This window comes from Bubalus kerabau, chromosome 13 (genome assembly GCF_029407905.1).
Source record: "Bubalus kerabau isolate K-KA32 ecotype Philippines breed swamp buffalo chromosome 13, PCC_UOA_SB_1v2, whole genome shotgun sequence".
Lineage (NCBI taxonomy): Eukaryota > Metazoa > Chordata > Mammalia > Artiodactyla > Bovidae > Bubalus > Bubalus kerabau.
Window position 1 is genome coordinate 55,216,378 of NC_073636.1, and position 23,314 is coordinate 55,239,691.

General features: G+C 59.4%; 1 protein-coding gene across 1 annotated transcript; it reads right to left on the reverse strand.

Annotated features, from left to right (window-relative positions):
* Nucleotides 1-183: 183 nt before the first annotated feature.
* Nucleotides 184-23,068, reverse strand: SLCO4A1 (solute carrier organic anion transporter family member 4A1). Its single transcript, XM_055543319.1, is given in 13 exon segments — nucleotides 184-235; nucleotides 237-346; nucleotides 2,342-2,490; nucleotides 3,109-3,173; nucleotides 3,435-3,607; nucleotides 3,710-3,875; nucleotides 4,417-4,612; nucleotides 5,950-6,104; nucleotides 8,836-8,947; nucleotides 9,325-9,446; nucleotides 10,052-10,142; nucleotides 11,079-11,908; nucleotides 23,006-23,068. Coding segments are annotated over 12 exon segments (2,154 nt in total). The 5' UTR covers nucleotides 11,842-11,908; nucleotides 23,006-23,068.
* Between the last annotated feature and the right edge of the window lie 246 nt (nucleotides 23,069-23,314).

A 23,314-nucleotide genomic window follows, 5' to 3' on the forward strand; every position in this document is an offset into this window, starting at 1 on the left:
GTGCCCTTGAGGCTTCGACACTTGGTCATCAGCTCAGTCCCCCAGGACCCACCGGCAGATTTTTGCAGGTCTTCAATGCTAGGCCTCAATCGGGGAGGGGTCCCCGCTTCCAGGGAGCAATGAGACAGTGTTTCCAGGAAGTGGTACGTGGCAAGTCTGTGCCCTGGTTGGGCAGGTGGGCCGTCAGATGTCACTCTGGATCCGGAGAGCTGAGGGGGCTTCCTAAAGGTCTGAGGTTGTCAGAGGCCGAGGACTGGCTGGGCAGAGAAGCCTCCAGGCCATCAGAAGACCCTGGTGGGCTCTTGTACAGAAAGCAGGCAATGGCAAAGAAGATGGAGCCCAGGACCTGGAGAGAAAGGAGCCACTGGACCTTGGCTGAGCTGCCCACCCAGAGGTCCCAGGTACTCCCGCTTCTGAGCCCCGGTCTGGCCCTGGGTTCCTCACAGCACCCTGGAGAGCCAGGCCCTGCTCTGGCCAGAGGACCCATCTGTCCTGCACAGCCAGACCCAGCTTGGATACCAATATTTTTAGTGGGGGAATGAAAAATAAGATTTGACTTGAAAACAAGGGCACTGGGTGAAGAGGGGGGTGCTTGCTGTGGGCTGAACAGTGTACCCCAAAAGATATGTCCTGACTCCCAGAACCTGTGAGCAGGACTCAATCTGAAAATAGGATCTTTGTGGGCATAATTAAGTTAGGGGTGTTGCAGTCATTCTGAATGAGGTCCAGTGACTGGTGTCCACATAGAGAAGGGGGGCTGACACAGACACTCAGGGAGTAGCCAAGATGGAGGTAGAGACGGGGTGCTGCCCCCAGAAGCCTAGGAGACCCAAGGGTGGAGGAGCCACTGGCAGGGGGAAGAAAGGAGGGGGAGGCAGCCGACAGAGCCCTTCGGAAACCCCAGATGGAATGGATACTACAGACACCTTGATTTTGGACACTTGGCTTCCAGAACAGAAAGAATTAATTTCTGTCTAAGCCCCAGTGTGGGGTCTTTTGTCATAGCTGCCCCTGAACCTAAGAAAGAGGTGGTCAGCATCAGCGGCCACTCCACTGCCGCCACTGCCCAGATCACCCCATGATGATGCTGGAGTCACAGGCCACCTGGAAGATGAAATTGTGGGCAGGCATGCTGGCCTCAGTATGTGTGTGTGTGTTTAAGGTGTGAAAGCTGGGTTTTCACAGGGGCACTGCCTGGGTGGATGGACCTGAAACTGCAGTGACAAGAGGCTATTTCCTCTAGTGACCTTGTGACCCAACAGGAGCACCTGGCCGCTCCCCTCTCCCCTTCTAAAATTAGCACTGACTTTGGGAGCCGATCCCACCCCAGTGCTGAGGTTGTGGGGGTGCTATCTGGGCAGACAGTGGTCCAGGTACCAGCCGGCTGCTCTGGCTGAGGGATCACACAACACAGGGAAAAAGGAAAGCGAGGGCCAGCTCCCTGTATAGGCACGACTCTTTGAATTGACCTACTTGTCCAGGGCTGCACAAATCCCTTCTCACACTTGGCTATTGTTAAGCTAATCTTCGGGGAGATAAACCCAAAGGTGACTGAGAATCCTGTCTTTGAGGCTCTCCGTAAAGAGGCGGCCCTGCCAGTATGACATCCCGAGTCTACCCTCCACCTGAAGAAGAAAACCAAGATGTTCTTATAGACCGGCCCTAGGATTCTGCTTTATTTGGGAAGTCTTGCACCTTTTCCTCCAATGGGGGTAAATTCAAAGTGAAAATACTAAGCTTCTCCCTGCAGAGCTTGTGTGGAGAGATACAGCAGAAAGGTTCTTGTAAGAGTTGAAAGCAGAGGGTCAGACTGAGAACTGGGATGTAACTCAAGGCCCACCAGACAGGCAGAGGGAGAAACTCAGCTTGTGGACCCTCCCAGCCCACCAGCCCAGAGTGGGAAGGCCTGCCTGACTCTTGCTCAGGGGAGTGCTTTTTTATTTCTCCAAAGCCTCAGCTGACTAGAGCCCCAGGGCAAGCCACAGGGGTGGTGGGGGTGGTGGTGAGTGGGTGGGGGATGGTGAGGGCTCCAGAGGGCAGGGGGATAGGGGTGGGCTGGACATAAGCCCTGGACTTGCTGTCCCATCATTGCCTCCACTGGCATCAGGTCATCACGTCCCAACAGTGACCACTTGGAACAGGGAAGGATTCCCCTTCTGGGACCCAGAAGCAGGGGTGATACCCAGGGCACCCCTTCCAGTGGAGGATGAAGCTGTTGGAAGAACCCAGGGGCTGCCCAGACCCTCGAACTAGTGGGAGAAGACTCTTGGCTCTTTGGAATGGACTCTAGGGCTCCCACCCCTCCCCCACAGTGCCCCTGGGGGGATGCTGCCCTGCTCACCTTGTACCCCAGCCCTGCGATGAGCAGGTACCAGCTCATGGCCGAATTCTGGTACACAAAGCAGGAGCCCTGCTGGCCACACTGGTCTTGCCAGAGCAGACACGCCTTGTCGATCACCCAGCCGAAGGCAATGGGCCCCGGGATGCTGCCTGTGAGGAGAGGTGCACTCAGTGCCTGGACACATCTGGGGAGCAGGGGCGGGGGTGCAGTGCCAGTGACCCACACAGCATGGGCCCTCGGGGAGGTGCTCTCAGGGGGTGCATGGGAACTTAAGTGCTCCTTTCTCTGGGGACTTGCCTCTGCAACCAAGATGCCCCATGACCTTTGACTCTGGTGGAGTCTGTGTGTCACTGAGGAAAGGGCACACTCTGGGCTGTTTAGAAAAGACCCTGATGCTAGGAAAGATTGAGGGCAGGAGGAGGAAGAGGGGCATTGAGGGGCAATGGAGGAAGAGATGGTTGGATGGCATCACCCACTCAATGGACATGAGTTTGGGCAAACTCTGGGGGATAGTGAAGGACAGGGAAGCCTGGCATGCTGCAGTCTATGGGGTAGCAAAGAGTCAGATTTGCTAAGATTAAGTGACTGAACAACGGCAGCCTCAGGGCAAATAAATGGCCAGGGGTCCCTCTAGTGGACTCTTAAGGAATGGCATCCTTCCTTGGGGCGACATAGCCTCCTACTAGGAGGCTCTTGAGCCTGGTGCCTGCTCTTGTGCAGTGAACACACCACACAACCGTGCTTGGCTTCCTTACACAGCACAGTACCTAGAGTTCTAACCACGATCCACTGGATTCCCAGTGCAAAGGATCTCTGCTGATCACAGACGCACCTGCAATGAAAAACCAACACCAGTCAATGCCTGGGGAAGCTTAGTTGCCTGACACATAACACCCCCATGGCGGCTCTGGGTCCTGGCCGAGCCCCGGGCTGCTTCACCACCTCCCCAGGTGGCAAGCACCGCAAGAGGCAGTCAGCTCTTTCCTGCCAGAGCTCTTCAGGGCCCGGCACACACCCCTCAGGGATCTGCAGAGCTCCAGCTTAGCTGCAAAGGGAAGGTTCTGGACCAGAGCGAACCCCGCCCCGGGCTTACCGTAAAGTTGCTGTTAGTGCAGGAATGCTGCTGAGGAAGGTAAAGACAATTACAACGAATATGAAAACCAGAAGGAGGGGCTTTCTCTGACAAGTTGAAGTGCATTTCCCTGCAGTAGCATGGCCAAAACCAGAGGAAAAATTCTGAGGGACACAGCTACAGTCTCGGTACACCTGAGGAGCGCAACAACAGCGCTGATTACAGGAGGAAGCGGCGGGGCCCCAACCCCCGCCCCGCGACCGGGCACCGACCACAAGCTCAGCAGCCACTCTTACCTTCTGGCCGCCCGGGCCGGACACGGCCATCTCCAAGCAACCCGCGTAGCATGGTGAGTAGTACATGAGGCCATCGGAGCCGCACACGGGGCTGTAATGCTCCAGCTGGCAGCCACAGTGGATGTTGCAAGCGGCCATCAGCTCCACATGGCCTTCAGGCAGGAGGCTGCGGGCAGAAGAGAGTGACGGTGGAGGGGAGGCCAGGCTGGGGTCTGGTCCTCACCAGCCCACAGCTGAGGGGTTCTGAACTCTCTGAGTTTGCTCCACAGCTGGGGCTGCCGCTGTCCCATTTTACAGACAGAGGCTCAGGGACCAGCCACCAGGCCCCACTGAGGTCATCATCCTTGCTGTTATGCTTGCTTATTTGCTAAGTCACTTCAGTCATGTCCAACTCTTTGTAACCCCATGGACCATAGCTCACCAGGCTCCTTTGTCTGTGGGATTCTCCAGGCAAGAATACTAGAGAGGGTTGCCATTCCCTTCTCCAGGGGAATCTTCACGACCCAGGAATCAAACCCATGTCTCTTATGTCTCCTGCATTGGCAGGTAGATTCTTTACCACTAGCGCCACCTGGGAAGTCCCCTTGCTGTTATAACCACCCAGTGACTGCACCCCAAGTGCCAGACCCCACCTCCGGTCCAGTGACCCCTGGTCCCCCCAGCACATGCAGGGGTCTCCCCTCACCCCGGTGCTGCCTGGCCCTTACCTCCCATTGTAGCCAGCGGTCACACCCGCCATGGGCACCCCGGGGCAGTGCATGAGGAAGATGAGGGAGGCCAGCAGGCTGACCAGGGTGCAGAGCAGGCAGAACTTGATGATCCCCGAGCCTCGGAGCTTGAACTTGTTCACAAAGAATCCACCCAGGAATGTGCCTCCACCTCCTGCTGGCACTACCAGGTACCCTAAGGAGAGGAAAGGGCTCAGGGCCATCCTGGGGGCCTTGGGGGTGGGGCCAGCTGGGTCTCATCTCCGCTTTGCAGATGGGGAGATGGAGGGGCACAGTCATGGGGCCCCATTCTCGTGGCAGTGCTGGGCTCTGCGCCTCATGTGGGGACCCTGACCGGTGCTCTCAGGGACCCCGGGGCCTGGGGAGGCTGCCAGCCCAGCCACTCAGAGGCCCAGGGAGGCAGGGGAAGAACAGACAGGGAAGAGGACAGGTCACTGGCCCCCAGCCCCATCTGCTGGGGAGGCCACAGGACAAACACACTACTGGGCCCATGCAGTCCGAGTCTGACCACAAGTAGGTATTTGGAGAAGCTGGTGGCTGCTGCCATTTGGTATGAAGTAGGGCTTCCCTGGTGGCTCAGATGGTAAAGAATCTGCCGGCAATGTGGGAGACCTGAGTTCAATCCCTGGGAGCCTGGTGGATTGCAGTCCATAGGGTCACAGAGAGGTGGACACAACTGAGGTGACTGAGCACACGGCATGCATGGCTTCATTGGCATGTGGCTTTCAGGTCACCCAGAGATGGGGTGCAGACAGGATGGGGTGGAGGAGACCTCAAAGCCCCTGGGCTTAGTGAGCCCCTCTCCCCAGATTGAGACCAGCTCTGGGGACCCCAGGGACATGCTGTTCTAAGAACGGATTGTTGGCTGCTGTGGGGAAGGGGAGACAGCTGCTTGGGTGGGGATGAGGGCAGACAGACTCAGCCATGAGGCCAGCAAGGAGGGGTGTCTAGGGGCATTAGTCGGGGGGGTAGGGCCCCAATCTGACATCATCCACCTATGCAGGGAAGGGAGCCCTGTGGGTGGGGCCTGGCCAGGATGGACCCCACATACCTCATGCCCGGCATGCCCTCTGTGAAGCCGTGGTTGCCCCCAAACACAGGGCTATGCTATGAACAGGGCTGGGAGGAGGGAGACCCCCAGGACACTCATCGCCTGGCTCCCAGGGACGGCCAGGCCCAAGGGAGTCTAGTGGGATCTGCCACCCAAACACCTTCCACCACAACCAGGGACACAAAGGCCCAGGCTCCCTGGGGCCCATGGAGAGACCGGCCAGCCCCCAGTAATGACCTTCCTCCCCATCGGGGAGCAGGGCTTCGTGTGATCAGAGCTCTCTTGTAGGAGCCTGGATGTCTGCTCTGGGCCCCTGCCTGGGCAGGACCATGCACCCAGGATGTGTGGCCCATGTGGGTGGCACTGCCTGGGGTTTTCTAGAAGAGATTATCAAAGGCCCCTCTGAAAACTGATGAAAAAGCAGAGGACCCGTTCCCCTAAGACTCAAGGAGTGTTCTCACCAAACAAGGTGGCGGCTTCTGAGGCGCTGAGGCTGAACTGCGACTCGAGGAACTTGGGCCCAAACGTGGACATGCCAGCGATGAGCGTGGCCTCGGTGGCCCCGGCCAGGCAGAGCAGGATGAACGTGGGGTTCTTTAGGAGGAGCCACATGGAGCTGCGGGGAGGGGAATGGAGACCAGAGAGAAGAGACTGAGAATCAGAGTGGGCCAGAGTCAGAGCCCCTCCCACCTGAACACAAAGAGCCCTGGTTCTGAGGGAAGAGTGGGCGGGGTGCAGGAGAGCAGGGGACACCCCACATTTACTCCAGAGAAACCAAGCGTGGGGCAGGCGAGTGCTGGTGCCGGGGTCTGGAGCCCATGGCTTGCTGGGAAAGGCGGGGGTCACAGAGTCTGGCTCCAGTGTGGAGAGAGACTCCGAGGGATCGCAATGCTACCGAATCAGCCCCAGGGGCAGCTGGGAGGACCAGCAGAGGGGCCTGGGACAGGCGGCCTTCATCATCCAGGACTGGGTGGCCGCCAGGAGAGGGGCTCGGGGCCTGCGGGGGGCTGACTCAAGCACCACCAGGGGTGGTGGGAAGACCCATGGTTTGGAGCCAGACACAATTCCAAGGAGCCCCTGGTGGGCTTGACTGGTTCCCAACTCCTCTTGGTGGGCACTTGGGGGACAGTGGCTAATGGAGTGACACCAGGGGCTTGAGAAAGTGATGTGGGCTGTGGGCAGTTTCTCTTGGAGCCATGGGTCTTCTCAGGTGCCCACGAGGAGGCAAAGTCTGGTGACAAATGGCTGTGTTGACAGAGCCTGTCGCAGCAGCTGAGGACGGCCGCCTTGGCTCATATTCTCTGTCTGCAGCTGAGGCCTCATGAGCCTCCTGCCCACAGAGCCAGCCCCTCAGACATTGTGGCTCACCCTCCCAGAAGGGAAGTCCCACACCCTGAGACACTATGGGTCACACTCCTAGGAGGGAGACCCACCCGGAGAACCAGTCCCTCAGACAAGAGCGTGACCCTCCCAGGAGGAAAACCCTGCCAGGCCCAGCTGTCAGCGCACCTGTCAAAGCAGTGCTGACACCTGACACTGAAACACTCTTCATTTTGAGGGCACAGGCCAACAATAAATTGGATCCTGCCTGGTAGGAGCTTGCAGTGTGGTCACAACCCCCGGGGGAAGGGATCGACACTAATGAAGTCACCCCACCCCGGAGCTGCTCAGGTTAACCTCAGAGCGGCCTGTCTCCCTCCTGATGCAGACAGGGACCTGATTCCATTTTAGAACTGACTTCCAGACTAGAGGACTTATGACCAGGCTTCTTTCTGGTCAACTGTCCGAGTCCCACGTACATGGAGGAAATAAGATGCAGAGGAAATGCTGTCTTGGTGAGGCTGTGACTAGACTGTGTGTGTGTGAGTGTGCCTGTGTGCATGCATATGTGCCTATGTGTGCGTGTGTGTCTGTGTGTGTGTTTGTGTGTGTGGTGGCGGGGAAGCCCTGGGTGTGGCCAGTCCCTTCCCGGACCTGCCCAGACCTGCTCAGGCTATGGGGATGCTCAGCGAGGCTCAGGCCAGGTGACTCTTCCAAGAAATACGTGAACTTCCTCATTTCTTAATCCCTGTCTGTAGGTTACTCAACTGAAATTACTGTATTGAACTTTGGCTCAGAGAACTAGTCACGACCTTGACAGAGGGCCATGTTCCTGGATTCCTTTTATCAGCAGTAGCCAGTTCAGGGAGCCAAGCCTGAGCAGAAATCTCCTTATCTCTGCACTTTGTCCCTGGGGCTATGAGGACCAGGCTGTTAACACCTGTGGTGCTGGCACTGCTCAGAAGGAGTGGGTGGCCCTTCGCCCAGCTCCACTGTGGTGGTGGGAGACAGGACGAGTGTGTCCCCAGCCAATGCGGCCCTGGGCCGGCTCTGCCAGTCTCAGGGGCAACTCCTGAGTGGGTGGCTCTTCTGGGGGGTCTAACCAGGAAGCAAGCAGCCCAGGGCTTCCCTGACCCCATGTCATCCTCCCTGTGTTGAGGACAGACATCGGGGACTCTTTTCCACCACTGACAGTACCCACCCCCAAAGGGGACACTCATGGGCTCAGGAAGCTGTGGGGCGGGTGGGCGCTCAGTGAGGCTGAATTCAGGCAGGTGATTTGAGGGCCTCCTCCCCCTGCCTGGAAGAGCCCCTCACAGAATGCCCTGACGAGGAGTCCTGGCCCACCAGGAGCCCCCTCCCAACGTGGTCCCTCTGAGATCCCAGCAGCCTTGGCTCTGTTTGTCCCAACACGGTGACGTCGGCAAAGTGAGGCCGGGTCACACATGGCATAAACAGGACATCACTGCCCAAGAGGAGGTGGAGGCTGGATGGTTCCTTCCATGGAGCCCCAAGGGCACATGCAGGTGACGCCCAGTGAAACGATCAGAGGACAGGCGGAGGGGTGACTCCTGGGGGTGGGGTCAGTAGCTTCCCTGAGGACTGTGGACTCATTGTCTGCGGGGCAACTCACCCTAGCATCAGGGGTTCACTTAGTGACCATGAGGAGGTACCAGGCCCGGCCCCCAGAACTTGCCATGCAGGAGTATGAACGTGCTCCTGTGTGCGGGTCCCTGGGTCCACAGGCCTGGGCAGTGGGGGGCAGGCACTGTGGGGTGTCAGAACTGGCCCTCAGTGGCTCCATGCCAGGAGGTTCTGTCTGCTGCTTCTTAATCTCTTTGCCTAAGTTTTGGAGCCAAGACCCGAAGGTTTCTGGGTCACGGGATGTATAGGGGGTGTGGGCTTCCCACATGGCCCTGGAGGGGTCACAGGACTCTCCTAGCTGAGGGTGAAGACCTAGCATGTGGAAGACCCTAAAGGGTCTGCAGGACACACAGGCACAGATGAGAGGCCCCCAAGGTCCTTACAGAGGCAGGTCTCTGATGGTTTTCCCGAAGTCAGGGTTGCTGGTCACCTTGTGGCTACTGTCCTTCAGCTGGTATGTTTCAGATGCTCTCATGACCACATAGCGCTGGGAGCCTGAAAGGATGGGTGTTGGTGAGTGGCAGAGACCCAAGGCCCCAATGCCTCTCCTGGGTGTGGGACCAGCTGGTAGACAAGGCTCCTGGACAGACACTAGATGCACCATGGTGACAGACTGGCACGGAAGGCGGGTGGGAGAGAGTCTGCAGGGCTCAAGAGGGAACCAGAGGGAAGGAACTGAAAGGGGCGCACCTCTCCCACTGAAACAAGCCTCTCCCTTGGGTCCCTGAGCGGGTAGAGGTGGCAGGCGTGGAGGGAGCTCACGGGTCGGGCCGCCCTGAAGGAGGGCAGCATCGGCCAGTGGATGAAGGGAGGAGGAAGAGCAGGGGACAGGATGTCCTGTCTCCCACTCACCAGGGGCGGGAAGCACCCACCTGGCAGCTGCCGTGGGTAGCCAAGGATGGGGATCGCGACGAGGAAGGCAGCAGCCCCAGCGCCCAGGAAGCCGACCCACCAGGCACCCACCCACAGTGGGCTCTCAGTGGTCAGCTCTGTCCTGTGGCAAGAGACACTTGGGGTCAGTGTTGTGCTCACAGCACCCAGAGCACACACACCAGGCACCCTTCTGCTTGCTGGTCAGTGAGAGGCAGAGGTCAAAGGCTCTGCCCTGATGACCCCCCACACCAGGTCTGGGACCAGCTGTGGACGAGGGCATTAGGAAAGACGTGGCGTGGGGATGCACTGTGGTAACCGACTGGCAGATGCTGTGCGGCCTCCTCAGGTCCCTTCCTCTGGGGCCTGCCAGCCTGCCTCCCAACAAGGCCGTGAGGACTGGCGGCTGGCGGGGGGCCAGGCTGTCCCAGCAAGAGCAGGGCAAGGCACACCCTTCCTCCCAAAGCAGTGCAGAGGGGGTGCGGCTGGCGCCCTGGCCTCGGCCAAGAGCACAGGAGCAGTCGCAGCTGGTCTCTCTTGGCTCTGGGAGGCTGTCCATCTACATTGTCCCCTCCCCCAGACCACACTCTCCAAGTGGCCCCCAGACTCCCAGGTCCATCAGAGCAGGGCCAGCCTGGACCCCTGCCCAGGGCCACCCTGGTGGCCCTGCACCAACAGTGGCATTTTCCCTGTGGTCTAGACCACAGCCGTGGGGCCCAGGTCACTCACTGTTGGCTGATATCGGTGTAAATGTTCAGCAGGGCGCCGCCCACCAGGTAGCCAGCTGCGGGGCCGAGGATGGCCGCGGTGTAGAAGGTGGCTGGAAAGGAGCAGAGCCGTCAGGACCCCCCGCCCCATCTGCCTACCTGAGAGAAGCCCCCTGCATCGCTGCCCTCCACCCCAGCCCTGGGGGGGATCCCTCTTAACCCGGGTGTTCCTTGTACAGTCTCTACTGTGTCTGATATCAGCCAGCATCAACCTTTCAAGGTGATTTTAAAACATTCCTCTCAAAGCCTCGCAGATGGCCCCTGGACTCTTTCTCCCTCAAAAGATCCCGACACCCTCATTTTGCAAGATGAGGGCGGCACCCATGTGGGGCTGTGGGCTCACCTAGGTCCCAAATGCTCCCCCTACCCCAGACCTCAGAATGGCAACTGCTGCATGACGGTGGAATAGGAAGCAGGACAGTGAGCGAGACTGGCCAGGCCGGAGCGCAGGTGGGGGCTCTCCACTGACCCCGGCCCTGCCCCGGGAGAGTAGACCGTGCAGGATGCAGTCAGAGAAGTGGGCAGCATGAGACTGAGAGCTCAGAAATCTCATCCAAATAAACAAGAGGGTCTCGGGGGCAGCATGAGGCTCGAGGCCATCCCCCACGGGAGGCATGGCAGTGCTCAGCTCTGTAACCCGGCCACCGGCTGAGTCCAACTTGCAGGATCTTAGTTCCCCAACCAGGGATCAAACCTGGGCCTCCTGCAGTGAAGGTGCAGAGTACTAACCACTGGACCACCAGAGTCCACATGCTTTGGAACCCTCAAGATGTATGGGGGTCAGGCTGAGCTCGGCCGGCACCACCTCCATCACCTGAGGCATCAGGTGAAATTCAGTCCTGTGCTCACCTGCCACCTCGCCTAGGAGCCCCTGAGGCCAGATGTGACCACATGTGGCCAATGAGGAAATGCACATAAGGGGCTTGGATGGGGCTGGGCCACGAGCAGACGCCTGGTGGACCTCACCGCCAGCACGCCCGCCCACTCACCGATGTAGACCGGTGAGTAGCTGGACTTGACGTTCTCATCCAGGTAGGTAACGCCCAGTGTGTAGAGTGGTGTGGCACCCATGCCATGCAGGAACTGGCCCAGCATGAAGACTAGCCGGTAGCTGGACAGGCCGGAGGCGCCGTCCTTGCACGTTGAGCTGTGGTTGGCCCAGCAGGTCCCCACGACCTCGTCCACCTGCACCTCGTAGTGGCCAGCGGTGAAGTGCGGCAGCGCGAAGACCAGCGAGCCGGCGCCCATGACCAGCACGCCCCAGCCCAACCAGCGGGGCTTGTGGCCTTGGCCTCCGAAGTAGCTGACGAAGGTGAGGCAGAGGCAGGCGGCCACGTCGTAGGAGCTGGCGATGAGGCCGCTCTGGTAGCTGTGAAGGTCGTAGCGCCGTTCGATGGACGTGATGACGGTGTTGATGAAGCCGTTCACCGTCATGCCCTGCAGGAAGGAGGCCACGCACAGGAACAGCAGGAAGCCCTGTGGCGTGTTGAAGGCCTGCAGGCACGCGGGGGCGAAGGTCCGCCAGCCACAGTCCTCCCCAGGCTGTCCAGCTGCCACGTAGCACACCTCCTGGGCCGCCCGGGGCCCACGCTTCTCGGGCTGGCACAGCGGCTGGCTCAGGGGTGCACTGAGGGACACCCGCCTGCTGGGGGGTGTGCGGTCACACTGGCTGTCGGTGCCCGAGGGTGAGCCGGGGAAGACCAGCTGTGGCTTTGAGACGAGGGGCTTGTCTCCCGTCGAGTGCTGGGGCATCTCCGCTGAGGGTGTGGCAGTGACAGCAATGGGAACGGACACGCGAGATTCCAGCGGCTGGATCGATCTGCGGGAAGAATTGTTGGTTAGTGTTTCCAGCTCCAGGAGAACCCTCCCCCAGGCCTTGCACTCTGCCTGCCTGGTGTCCAGCCTGGTGGGGGTGGCCTCCCTGACCAGCCCCCTCCTGGGATCCAGACCCACACACTCAGGGCACCCCCGGCCTGAACAAGGCCACAGAGCAGAGGGCAGAGCCGAGATACAGCAGGACCTAGTTGGACGTTGTGTGAACACCTGAGTCTCCCCAACCTACACCTTCCCTATGGCCTTGGCTCACCAGCTTGAGCTGTGTGTTCCGCCTGGGACAGCTGACTGCCCCCTACTCTGAACTCACACCCAGCTGGCTTTGCACTCTCGCACAAAAGGGAAAACCATCAGAGTCCAGAGTGTGGAGAGTGTGGGAAGTGAGGAAGGGATAAGGGCAGGTGCCTCAGATCCCTGGGGTGGCACTGGACAGGAGGGTCAGCTGGCACTGGGCCTCACTTGTGGCCAGTCTCTCAAGATGCTGAAACCACCGTGGTCTGCGGCCCCACAGGCAGGTTAAGGGAGGTCATGCCAACCCTGCATCTTTCTGCAAACTCCCAGCCTGCCCTCTCTGGGCCTCACTCTGACCCCTGGCCCCTGACCAAAAGGAGTTCAGTCAGGACCATGAAATCACTCATTTTGAGGCTCCCAGGGGCTCCTGTCACCTCAACACCCCCAAACTTTGAGAGAGGGCGGTCCCTAGGCCAGGTCAACAGGCCCTCTGTCTGCCCCAAGGTTGCCTGGGAACCTAGGTGGCAATAAGCACCCTGCATCCTAAAAGGAAAGAAGCTGATTTTCCCGCCTCGCTTGCACCTACACCCCTGCCGCCATGAAAATGCCAGGGGAGGGGCCACTGCCCAGAGGCCTGAGGCTGCCCCAGACTCATCTCAGATCAGATCTGTGGACCAAGCCCTTCAGGCACCTGGTGATGGAGCCGCTTTGGGAGTGAGAATGGTGGTCCCCCAGAAAAGGAATGTCCCCCCCACCCCGAACGTGACCTTATCTGGAAAAAGCGTCTTTGCAGACGTGATCTTTGATTTGAGATGCGGCCATTCTGAAATCTGCCTGTAATTCAGGAGACACGGGTTTGATCCCTGGGTCAGGAAGATCTCCTGGAGGAGGGCATGGGCAACCGACTCCAGTATTCTTGCTTGGGAAATCCCATGGGCAGAGGAGCCTGGCAGGTTCCAGTCCCTGAGGTCACAAAGAGTCAGACACAACTGGGCATGCACCTACAACCTGGCTTGGGGATGGCGCCAAACCCTGTGACTGTGTCCTCAGGAGAGAAGCCATTGACAAGGAGGCAGAGGTGCAGTGATGCAGCCACAAGCCCAGGACGCCAGTGGGGGTGGGGGGACCAGGAGCTGGAAGAGGCGGGAAGGCCCCACCCCGGAGTCTCCAGAGGAAAGGCAACCCTTCCCACACCCAGACTCTGGCCTCCAGACCTGGAGGAACAAATTTCTGTCCTTGTAAGTCTCCTGTTGGTGGTCCTCTGTTATAGGACCCTCACGCAGCCCCCAAGGAGTCCTGGCTTCCAGGAGGCCACAGGCACTCAGGACAGGATGTATGTCCAGCGGTAAGGGCAGAGGGCTGTTCCCACTAACACTCTCTCGGGCCAGGGATGGGGTCAGGGAGGGACACCAGGCGTGCCTCAGGGAAGTTGCGCCTTGCCTGGGCCCTGCTGCTTGAGAGCAAAGAGGGCTTTTCAGCCAGTGACCACAAACAGATCCTTCAGCCCTTGGGATGGCAGTTTTGGGGTGTCCGTGGGCTGGTTTTTGGCCATGAGAGCTGCCTGGCTTACAGGATCTTAGTTTCCCAAGCAGGGATTGAACCTGGGCCCCCTGCAGTGTGGAATCTCAGAGGAAATGGGAATACTCCAGTATTCTTGCCTGGAGAATCCCACGGACAGAAGAGCCTAGCAGGCTACAGTCCATGAGGTCGGAGGAGTTGGACATGACTTAGCAACAAAACCACCACCACCACCAACCACTGGATCACAGGGGAATTCCCAGGACTGCCTGTTTTAAAACAAAAGAATGGCTTATTATGTGTTAATCTTGCAAACTGGGAAGCAGCCCAGGGTGAGGGAAGTGGCTGCGGTGGGACCACACCCCGGGCCAGGAGGCAGTTCTGCGTTGGGAGGGGACTGGGAGCACCGCCTCCCACGAGGCAGGTGCACTGAGGCTGGGGTGCCCCATCTTTCCCTACAGACCTCGGCCTCCTCCTCAGAGGCTCCGTGTTGGCTAATTTTAGCCTCACTCTGGACTTTCTCCAGCCTCCCTTGGGGCCAGGCCGTGGGCACGAAACAGCAACATCCCACTTTCTGGTGTCTGAGCTCCACACCCAGGCTGTGTCCCTGTCGTTGGTGCACACCTGGCCACAGCCCATCTTCCAGGAAAGGAAAGTGGACCCAGAGAGGTCAGCAACTTCCTTGAGGTCACACGGCCAGCCGGGGCCGGTTAGGATGAGACCACGTGCGAGAGTCACAGGTGTCCTTGACGACATTTCATTCAAAGAACCGTGACCAACTGTGTGTCATTGACTCATGCGGCCCACTGTTTATTTTGGAAACTGGCACTGCCAGGCAATCAGCATCTAGATCTTGAGGCCGAGCGTGGACAGAAAAAATTCCCCCTCAGTCGTCCCTGGGGCCATGACGACGCCCAGAGCTATATTTACAGAGCTACGCACCCTGGCATGCCAGGCTCGGTCATGAGAACTACAAGGAAGGTGCCTGCAGAAGGGGAAGGATCGTCAAGGCTCCTAGGGGACAGAAATCAATATATCTGCACCTGCAGACCAGCTCCTGACGCAGCTTTGCCACGGTTCACACAGGAGCCCGGGCCACTGTGGAAGAGTGTGGCTGGTGACAAGTGTGAGCCCTGGGACAGGACAGCTCTGCCTCCCCACCCCCCAGCCCTGTGGCTCTGACACTCTCCCAACACAGAAACTCAGAGAAAAACGGAACAGGCTAATCATTACCCAGAGGCCAGCGTATGTTGGTGCTGTGGGGCTCGTCCCTCCAGTGTTTTGTCTCAACGTGCGAACACAGGCAGGTGCACACACATGCACCAACACGTCTGTGTGTGCACCTGAGCACATACCACTGTCTGCACTTTTCATGCTCAAACACGTGAATGCACACACATAACCAACAGGGCCCTGGACCCCAACCTGGGCTAGGATAGACCCAGAGTGAGTTGCCCCAAGCAGGCCTAGGGGATTGGCTGCTCGGAGAGGCTGGTCCAGTGGTCCATGGGGATGGAGGGCAGTACTGAGCCAAGGAGTTATCATCGATGGGTGGGTATTCCCAGGAGGATCTGCAAAATTGCAGACTTGTTTACCCCTCCCCCAGCTTGTTTAACTCTCCCGCTGACCCCCTAGCAGGAGAAATGGAGGGGCCAGGACAGGATCGGGCCCCAGCAGGGTTTAGGAGGCAGCCAGGCTGCTCATCTTTCATGACTAGCAATGGTCACTAAGAAATAGTCCTTCCTGTTTGAAAACAGCCCATTTAATGAGACTGGAAAGCCAGTGTGGGTGGTGCAAACAGTTTCAGGCCAGCATGAAGTTTATCTGAGTCATGAACTTTGGTCTCTGACATAAACACAGAAAGTCAGTCTATCCTCAGGCACATCGCTTGCTCTTCAATTCGCAGATGGAAAATCCCATTTTAGACATATAACCAGGTGACCAGCAGTGGCCACCACCCGTATGACATGAGAAATAAATGGGATCACAGCATCACTCGGTACACAGCCCTGGTGCCTCCTGGCTAGGTCCGTCAGGAGTGGCTGTGATGGCCAGGACACCACAGCCCGAGTGCAGACCTCGACGCCAGCCCTCTCCATTGAGGCAGCCTCTGACGGCATCCACCCAAACTGTAACTAGGCCCGATTCTGCTCCATGTGTTGTGAGCCAGTTGGAGACGTCCACCCTCACCGGCGGTGTTTGGATCAGAAATTGGGTGGGTGGGCCTTGGTGTGACAGAGGCACTGGGGTGTCTGTGTGTGGAGGGGGCGCAGACAGAGATAGCCAGGATGTGGAGCCAGTGGCGCCTGGTGTCCCCTCCGTTGGCAGGCACATGGATCCCATGACATGGGGATCTCAGCCTTGAGGGGGTCCTGTGTACCCAGGTCCTCAGGAGAATATTCCTGAGTTTGTACCAAGATCTCGGGTGACGTGTGCTGGGTGTGTGTGGGTTAGGAGCCGGCTCCAGAAGTGAACACAGACTGTCATGCTGACGCCTGCCCTGTGCTTAACGGACACTTTGCTATGTGCGCAGCTCAAGGACTTGATCTCACCCACAGGTCTGCTGAGAATCGGGCCTGCAGGAGCTGCCGGCACTGGCATGAGGGCGTTTCAGGCACAGCAATGAGTCCAGGACGTAGACTCAGGTGTGAGTGAGGGGCAGTGGGCATGGCCAGCTGCTCTGTCTCGGGCTCCTGGTCATCAGCTCCCTGAGACAACACTGCTAGGGCCTGGGGTGCAGCCCAGGCCACTCAGGGTGATTTCCTTCCTGGACCTACTTCTGCAATGGTCAGAGGTGACCCCTGCCCCCCGACCCCTCGAGGCTCAGCTAGGAGAAGATGACTTCACAGCTGTCCTCCATATGGTTGGCCAGGCCAAGCCCCAAGACCACTGTCTTTTGTTTCTCTGTCTCAGGCCAAAAAGTGAGCGGGAGGGTGACCGGGTAGCAGAGTCCAGTGGCAGCACCACTTAGAGGCCAGCTGGGTCCCCCGAGGATTGGATAACGCTGCAGGGCTTGGGGAGGAAGTTGGGCCATGCCTCCAATTCCTCTCCTGGGCCCTGTGCATGTGGCCTAGGTTTCCATCTACTTGGAGATTGTTTTAACAGAAAAGCATATCTGCTTCCCACCTGCCGCTGAGGCCTGACCTGCGGCGTGGCATCTCTTCCGAGACTTGAACTTTCAGGCTTGGCTGATGGTTGAGGGGTCAAGTGACTGCAGCTGGATGGTGAAGGAAGACTTGAGCAGGAGATGGGAGGTGAGGGACACAAGGGGCACAATGGGTGGAGGCTGAACCACAGGAGGGCCAGGCCTGCTCTGTCCAGCACCTCAGGTCCAGGACAAAGGTACTCTCACCTGAGAGCCTGCAGCCATCTAACTCCAGACATCTCACGCTCCCCCTACTTCTGCTGAGCCTGCAGCTAAAGCTGGTGCCTTGTCCATGATCTCAGAGCCAAGAGCAGCGTGACGGCAGATTCTACCTGTCAGTCTGGTGGGTCCCAGGGCTCACCCCCAGACACTGGACAAACATTGCAGGTGTGGCTGTGAGGGCATTTCTGTAATCAGTGAGCATCTAAATCAGTGGATTAAGGACAGTGGGCCTTATCCGGGCAGTTGAAGGACTGAACAGAACAGAAAGGCTGACCCTTCCCCATTCTGCCCAGCAGAGCCGCCTTTGAACTGGGACGTGGGCATTTTCCTGCCTTCACTTCATCGTTCTTTCTGGGTCTCAAGACTGTGGCTTTCAGACGGAACCATGACTTCATCTCTGCCGGATCTTGGCTTGCAACTGCAGATCTTACAAAATCACGTGGGCTGAGCCCTTCTAATTAGTCTCTTTTTATAGCGATCTGTCTCCTATCAACTGGGCTTCTCCGGAGAACCCTGAATCACGCATCAGGTAATTCTGAGTCAACACCTGCTGTGCAAGGTCTGTGCTGGGCAGTGGGGGTGAGGATCCCCAGGACACCGTCCCGTTCACAAGTGTTCACAGTCCCCCACACTCCAGGCCACCACTTAAGAATCAGTAGTAAACTGTCCCAGCTGCAAATCCAAACAGCACAGGCTGCCGAGAGACTCACAGCTTGGAGTTGACAGAGGCCCGGGAGCCCGGCTGTGGGGAAGGGGCACCTGACAGGACACTGCCACCATCTTCATCCATGCCTGTCCCCTGGGCCCGGCACACTGAGCTATCTCCTGCACATGTGAAATCCCTACCATGGGTGCCCCCATGTTAGGGATGTAACTCTCACCCCTGAGTCAGGAGGGCTCCTCTCAGCCCTGTGCTGGACCACTGCCCCAGGACAAAGTCTCCAGAGTCCTCCAGCCATGTGACCCCAAAGTGGGGGGCAGCAGGGGACTGGTGGCCCTGGGGCACCTGCTAACCACCCAGGCAGGCCCACTCTGCTGCTCTACTGCCCTGGTCCTCGTGGAAAGATGTCTGAGGCTGGGAACAACTCTGATGAAGGTTTTGACCACCCTCCTGGCCCTAGACGCACAGAGAATCCCGTCCATGTGCAGGCAAGAGAGCGACTGTCCTCCTCGGCCACGTGGGGCACACAGCTCTCCCCAGGGAGCCTGCTCTTGCAGGGGAATCTTGTCCCATCCATGCCTGCTCCTTGTCCCACCCAGGCCTGCTCCTGGCCAGGCGGCAGCAGGTCGGAAGCAGGAGGAGGGGATGGGGTGGGGGGAGTCTCCCCTCTTGCCAGAGCCTCCCCTCTTGCCAGAGCCTCTCCCTGTTCCTTGGGGGGAGTCAGAGCCCGAAGGATTAGGCAAGAGGATTAGCAGGAGAACAATATGCTCCCTGGGGCCTCCGGTCAGCAGCTCCGCACCTGGGGCTTCTGCGAGAGAAGTGAGAGAGTGCACTCAGGTGCATGCATGTGCGAGTACTTGTGTGTTCACGCACGGCTATCTTAGTAGGATAAGGTTTCTTGCAACACCTGGACATCGGCTGCATCCCGAGGTGCCTGTGCCGAGGATGCCGGGTCCCCTCCTGCTCCTTCTCCCCCATCCTCCTGCATCTTCACAGTCGCCCGCAGCCCCATGTGGGTGGCTCACTGGCCCTGCCTATGGAAACTGAGATCTGGGGTCAGTAAAGGACTGACCTCGGTGGTTTTCAAATTCACCTGCTTGGCCCTGCCCACTTCTTCCTCAGGCCTGCCCCAGGCATTTATAAACTCCTCCCAGTTGAAGTCTATCTGCAAAGCCCAGCAGGTAGGAAGGATGCAGGATTACCCAGAGTAATACGTTAAGCCTCAGGTGGTGGTGCCTGGGCCCCTGAGACTCCTCAGCCTGGCTCCCCATGGGATAGACTGGCTGCAGCTGAAACAAATGCCCCAGGGAGACCTGAGGCTGGGGTGGGCAGGTGGGGTCCATCCACACAAGTGGGGTGCTTCCAGGCTCCATCCTCATGCCACTGAGAACTTGGCAGCCAGGGAAGAATCACAGGTTTCATTTCTCCTTCCTCCTCATGCTCCAGCCAGCAGACATCCCGACTTGACTGCTCCAAGGCCACCAGCCACAACCACACGGTGGTGACTGCCCTGCACCGACACAGCAGCCCCACGGAGCTCCTGTACCATGGCCCGCTTGGCTGTCTCCCAGCCTCCCCACCCTGCTCCTTCCATTCCCCATGACCCCGGGGGCTCTACAGGCAGCCGTCTCCCCTCGCCTCCTAAACTCCTGCTCTCTCCTCCTCTGACTGGGTGGGGAAGAGGAGGGGACTTTCATGTCTCAAAGCTATTTGTAGAGCAGACTCCCGGGCGGCGGGACCTGGGGCAGCCGCTACAGCATCGGCACACCCTAATTTGCAAACCTGGTGACCACACACAGGTGAGTGGGCAGGGAGCCAGCTGCTTTGCATGGAGGCTGACAATGAAGGACTGTCTGAAGGAGACCTGGGAGGGCCTATCCAGCAGGGAGTGTCCTGCTGTCTCAGCATGGACATTCCTGCTCCCATCCTGAGTCTACAGCCCGAGCCCGGGCTGTGGGAGGGTGGGGTGAACAGACCTGCAGAGGCTGTCATGGCTCTGGGGGTGCTGAGAGCAGGTTCCATCCACATGATGGGCCTGCCTTGGCACAGGCTGGACATTGCCACTCCCAGGTGGCCTCTTAGGCCTACGGGTTCAAGTACCAGCCCCATGCATCTGCCAAGAGGTTGGGCCCTGAGTAAGCCCAGGTGGGAAGGGAGCGCCATCCTCAGCCCAGCAATCCCAAGACCCCTGTCTTCTGGGTAGAGGGGGGATTCCTCAGGTATCCCCAAGGCTTGCTGGGTAAAAAAGCCACTGGGGGAAGGCGGCCCTGTGGTGAGGATGTTCATGTGGCGCCCGGACACATGGGAGGAGAGGACATGTTGGAAGCCCACAGTCCGTGAGCCTGTGACTCTGGACACTGACAAACAGATCCAGGCCAGCCTGGTACTTGGACCTGAGGCAGCCTCAGTGGCCACACGTGACTGAGAAGTTTTTGTAAGAGGCACGTGGTTTGTGAGTGCGTCCTCCGCCCCCAGAGACGTGGTCCAAGAGGCTAATTCTGGTGGGAAGGGCGCTGTGCCGTGGCCATCATGGACATCAGCGGGCTGAGGGCTGACCTGGGCCAGCCGAGGAAGGGTCCTCATGACCAGCCCACGGGAGACACATCCTGGGTCCAGCGCGTCCATAGCTGGGATGGCCCCCCTCCCCCACAGCAGGACCTGGCTCCACTGAATCTCTGTGAACCCAGGTCATCAGAGGCCCGAGCTGGCGGGCCTTGTCTTGGGGCAGGGTCCCAGCAGGCCTGTCCATGGTGAAGACAGGGGTCCTGCCCAGATGTGGGCACCCATGCTCACCATGACCATGCCAAGACCACACAGCAGCTGAATGCCCAGGAACAAAAGTGGATGAGCGTCCCGATGACTATCATATATACCCCTCCAGGTGCAGGGAGTGGGCTCTATGCTGCACCTGAGGGCAGAAGGCTTGGGGTGAGGGGGTAATATTTTCATGGTCTCTGTCCACACTCCAGTCAGAGGAAGCAATGGAGGAAGCGGGAATTGGGCCAGGGTGAGTCCTCTGGGCACCCCCACTGGGCCAGCTGTGCCATCAGGATGGTGGGCACCTGGGTCTGTGCCAGCACCTGCCTGTAGCCTGTGCGGAGGCTCAAATTGACCACAAGTAGCAGAAACTCACTCCAGAGCAAGAGTTCATGAAGCTGCGAATTTGTACGGCTCAGCAGTGCTGACCTAGGCTGGATTCACACTCATGGAGATGAGTAGATGGAGGGCATGGAGGAGACAGCACTGAGCCCTGGAGTTAACTTGGACTTCACAGCAAGCAGGGGAGACCTTAACTGTTTGGAAGCCAGACATAACCCAGAGCCCAAGCCCCAACCAGCCCAAGGTCCATCACAACCCAGCAAGGGTCAGGCTCTACATGCTGAGTCATTGGGAATTGGGCACTCAAACCAGACCGGAGGCCAGGACCAGACACCAGCCCCAAGACCTCCCTCACACGGCTGTCCTGCCTGACTTCCCACCTCCCCGCCGCCTCACCTTGGCAGTGGGGAGGGACTTGGTTGGGACACTGGCCCCAGAGGCCACGCCCAGGGAAGCAGAGTTAGATCATAGCCATTGGGTAGGTAGCAGCCCTGTGAAAAATTTCCAGGCAATGTCTGCCAACCTCGTCCAGCAGGACCGAGAGATGAGTCCTGATGCAGGATGGTCAGTGTGCAGGTGGGGGTCCCACCAGGACGCCTCTCCCTCCCTGCCCTCTGGCAGCACCTGGGAAAGCCTCCTCCCTGCCCCCATGGGCCTGGGCTGTCCAGCCAAATGCTCCTGTCCCCTAAGGTGCCGCCCACCTTTGGGGACCTTGCCCTGCATCAGGCCTAGCTTTCCTGGGTTTCCTTCTTCCCCAGGTACAGAGCTGTAGAATGTCCGGAATCACACAAACATGGACTCAAACCTCTCTACCACATTCTCCAGTGTGACTTTGGGCAAGTCATCTTGCAGCTCAGTGCCTTGGTTTACTCATCTGGGAAGTGGGAACAACAGTAGCTCCCATGGGAGTGGAGGGAGGTTTCCATGAGTTGATACTCAAAGCCTGCAGCACAAGGCCTGCTGTGCTAAGTGCTCAGTGACCCAAGAGCTCAGCCTGCTGTCGTTAGATTGCTGCTGGTATTAAAGCTCCTCCAACCTGGCTGAACCCAGTGTCTTCTCTCCCATGAAGTCCACACACTCCAGGCTGCACAAAGAAAACCAAACAGCACCACCATGATCACGGTTCACCCCACCTCCTCCTTGGAGCCGGTTTCTGATCAGACAGAACAAACCCAAGTTCCCAAAAGCACCATGAAAAGCGGTCACTAGGAACTTAGTTACTTCACTGTGGAAAACTCATGTGGTCCTGAGAGAAACAGACCCCACACCAAGTCTGACCCAGCAGAGGGAGCCCCCAGCCGGGCACGTGGGGGAAGGGGAGGGGGCCAGACCCCAATACCTGGCCGGGTTCTCCCCACCAGGTTCGGCAATGCCCAGGCTTGCTCCTCGGGCTTGGAATCCCAGCCTCTGCCTCGGTTTCCAGGCCTCTGGCCAAGCTGCCCACTGGGCTCAGAGCATGGGCTGTACACTTGTCCCTCCTCCCTCAGCTCCCGGACTCCTGTACCCAAGCCCCGGCTCTGTGCAGGGCTCGGGGGACCTCGCGTGGTGGGGCGGGGACAGCGGAGCGCCGGGCATCGCACAGGCTGGGACCAGTCCCTCGCACCCACCCCGCCCAGCCCGCGGAGCCGGCTCCGCCCGCGCTCCCCTCCCTGAGGTGTCTGGAGCGCGGTGGCGCGAACAAAGCGAGGCCACCCGCGAGAAACTTCGGTTTATGACGATTTCCTCCTTGACTCAGCAGTAGCTGCATCCGCCGCAGGTGGGGGCCCAGCCTCTCCGAGAGTCGCGTCTATACCGGCGCTATCCGCGTGGCCTGAGCTGCGTGCGCGCGGGGCCACATGCCCCGGCCACCACTCCCGGCCCTCCCTCCATCTCCGCCTGAGCCCCAACCACCACCCGTCCCCTTCCCTTCCGCTCGCCTCCGCTGAGGCGCCCTGCCCGGGGAACTGGCAGCGAGAAGGGGTCAGTTTTGCAGCCGGTCCCAAGGGGCAGGCGGGCGGCGGGGCGCACTGCCGGGGCCCAGTGTCCCGCGCTGCCTGGCATTCCAGCCGCGCCAGCGCCGGCGCCACCTCGATCCCCTAGCCCCAGCCCAGTGTCTGCGGGCACCTGCCGCGCCCCTAATGTCAGCAGGTCGCGGCCCGGCGCACCTAGGCGGCGCGCCCATGAAGGCGCCCTGAACCTTCGCGGCCCTCGCTGCCCAGCGCACTTACAGTCCAGAGGTCCGGGCCGCCGCGCTGCTCACCACGCTCTGGCGGCCGCTCGGCGCCCACTCCCTCTTCATTCATCCTCTCCGGGCCCGCCCGCCACGGAGGCCTCACCTACTCTGGCCAATGGCAGCGCCGAGTAGGCTGGGCCCTGCCCCTCGCTCCCCGGGGCCCGCCCACTGAGGTGACAGCTAGCCAAACGCGCCGCAGCGGCGGAGCGGGCGGGGCTGGAGATGCGAGGGGGAGGAGCCCGGGGCTGGAGCAGGGAGGAGGGGGCACGAGATCCCAGGAGGCAAGGAGCGCTGGCAGAGGGGC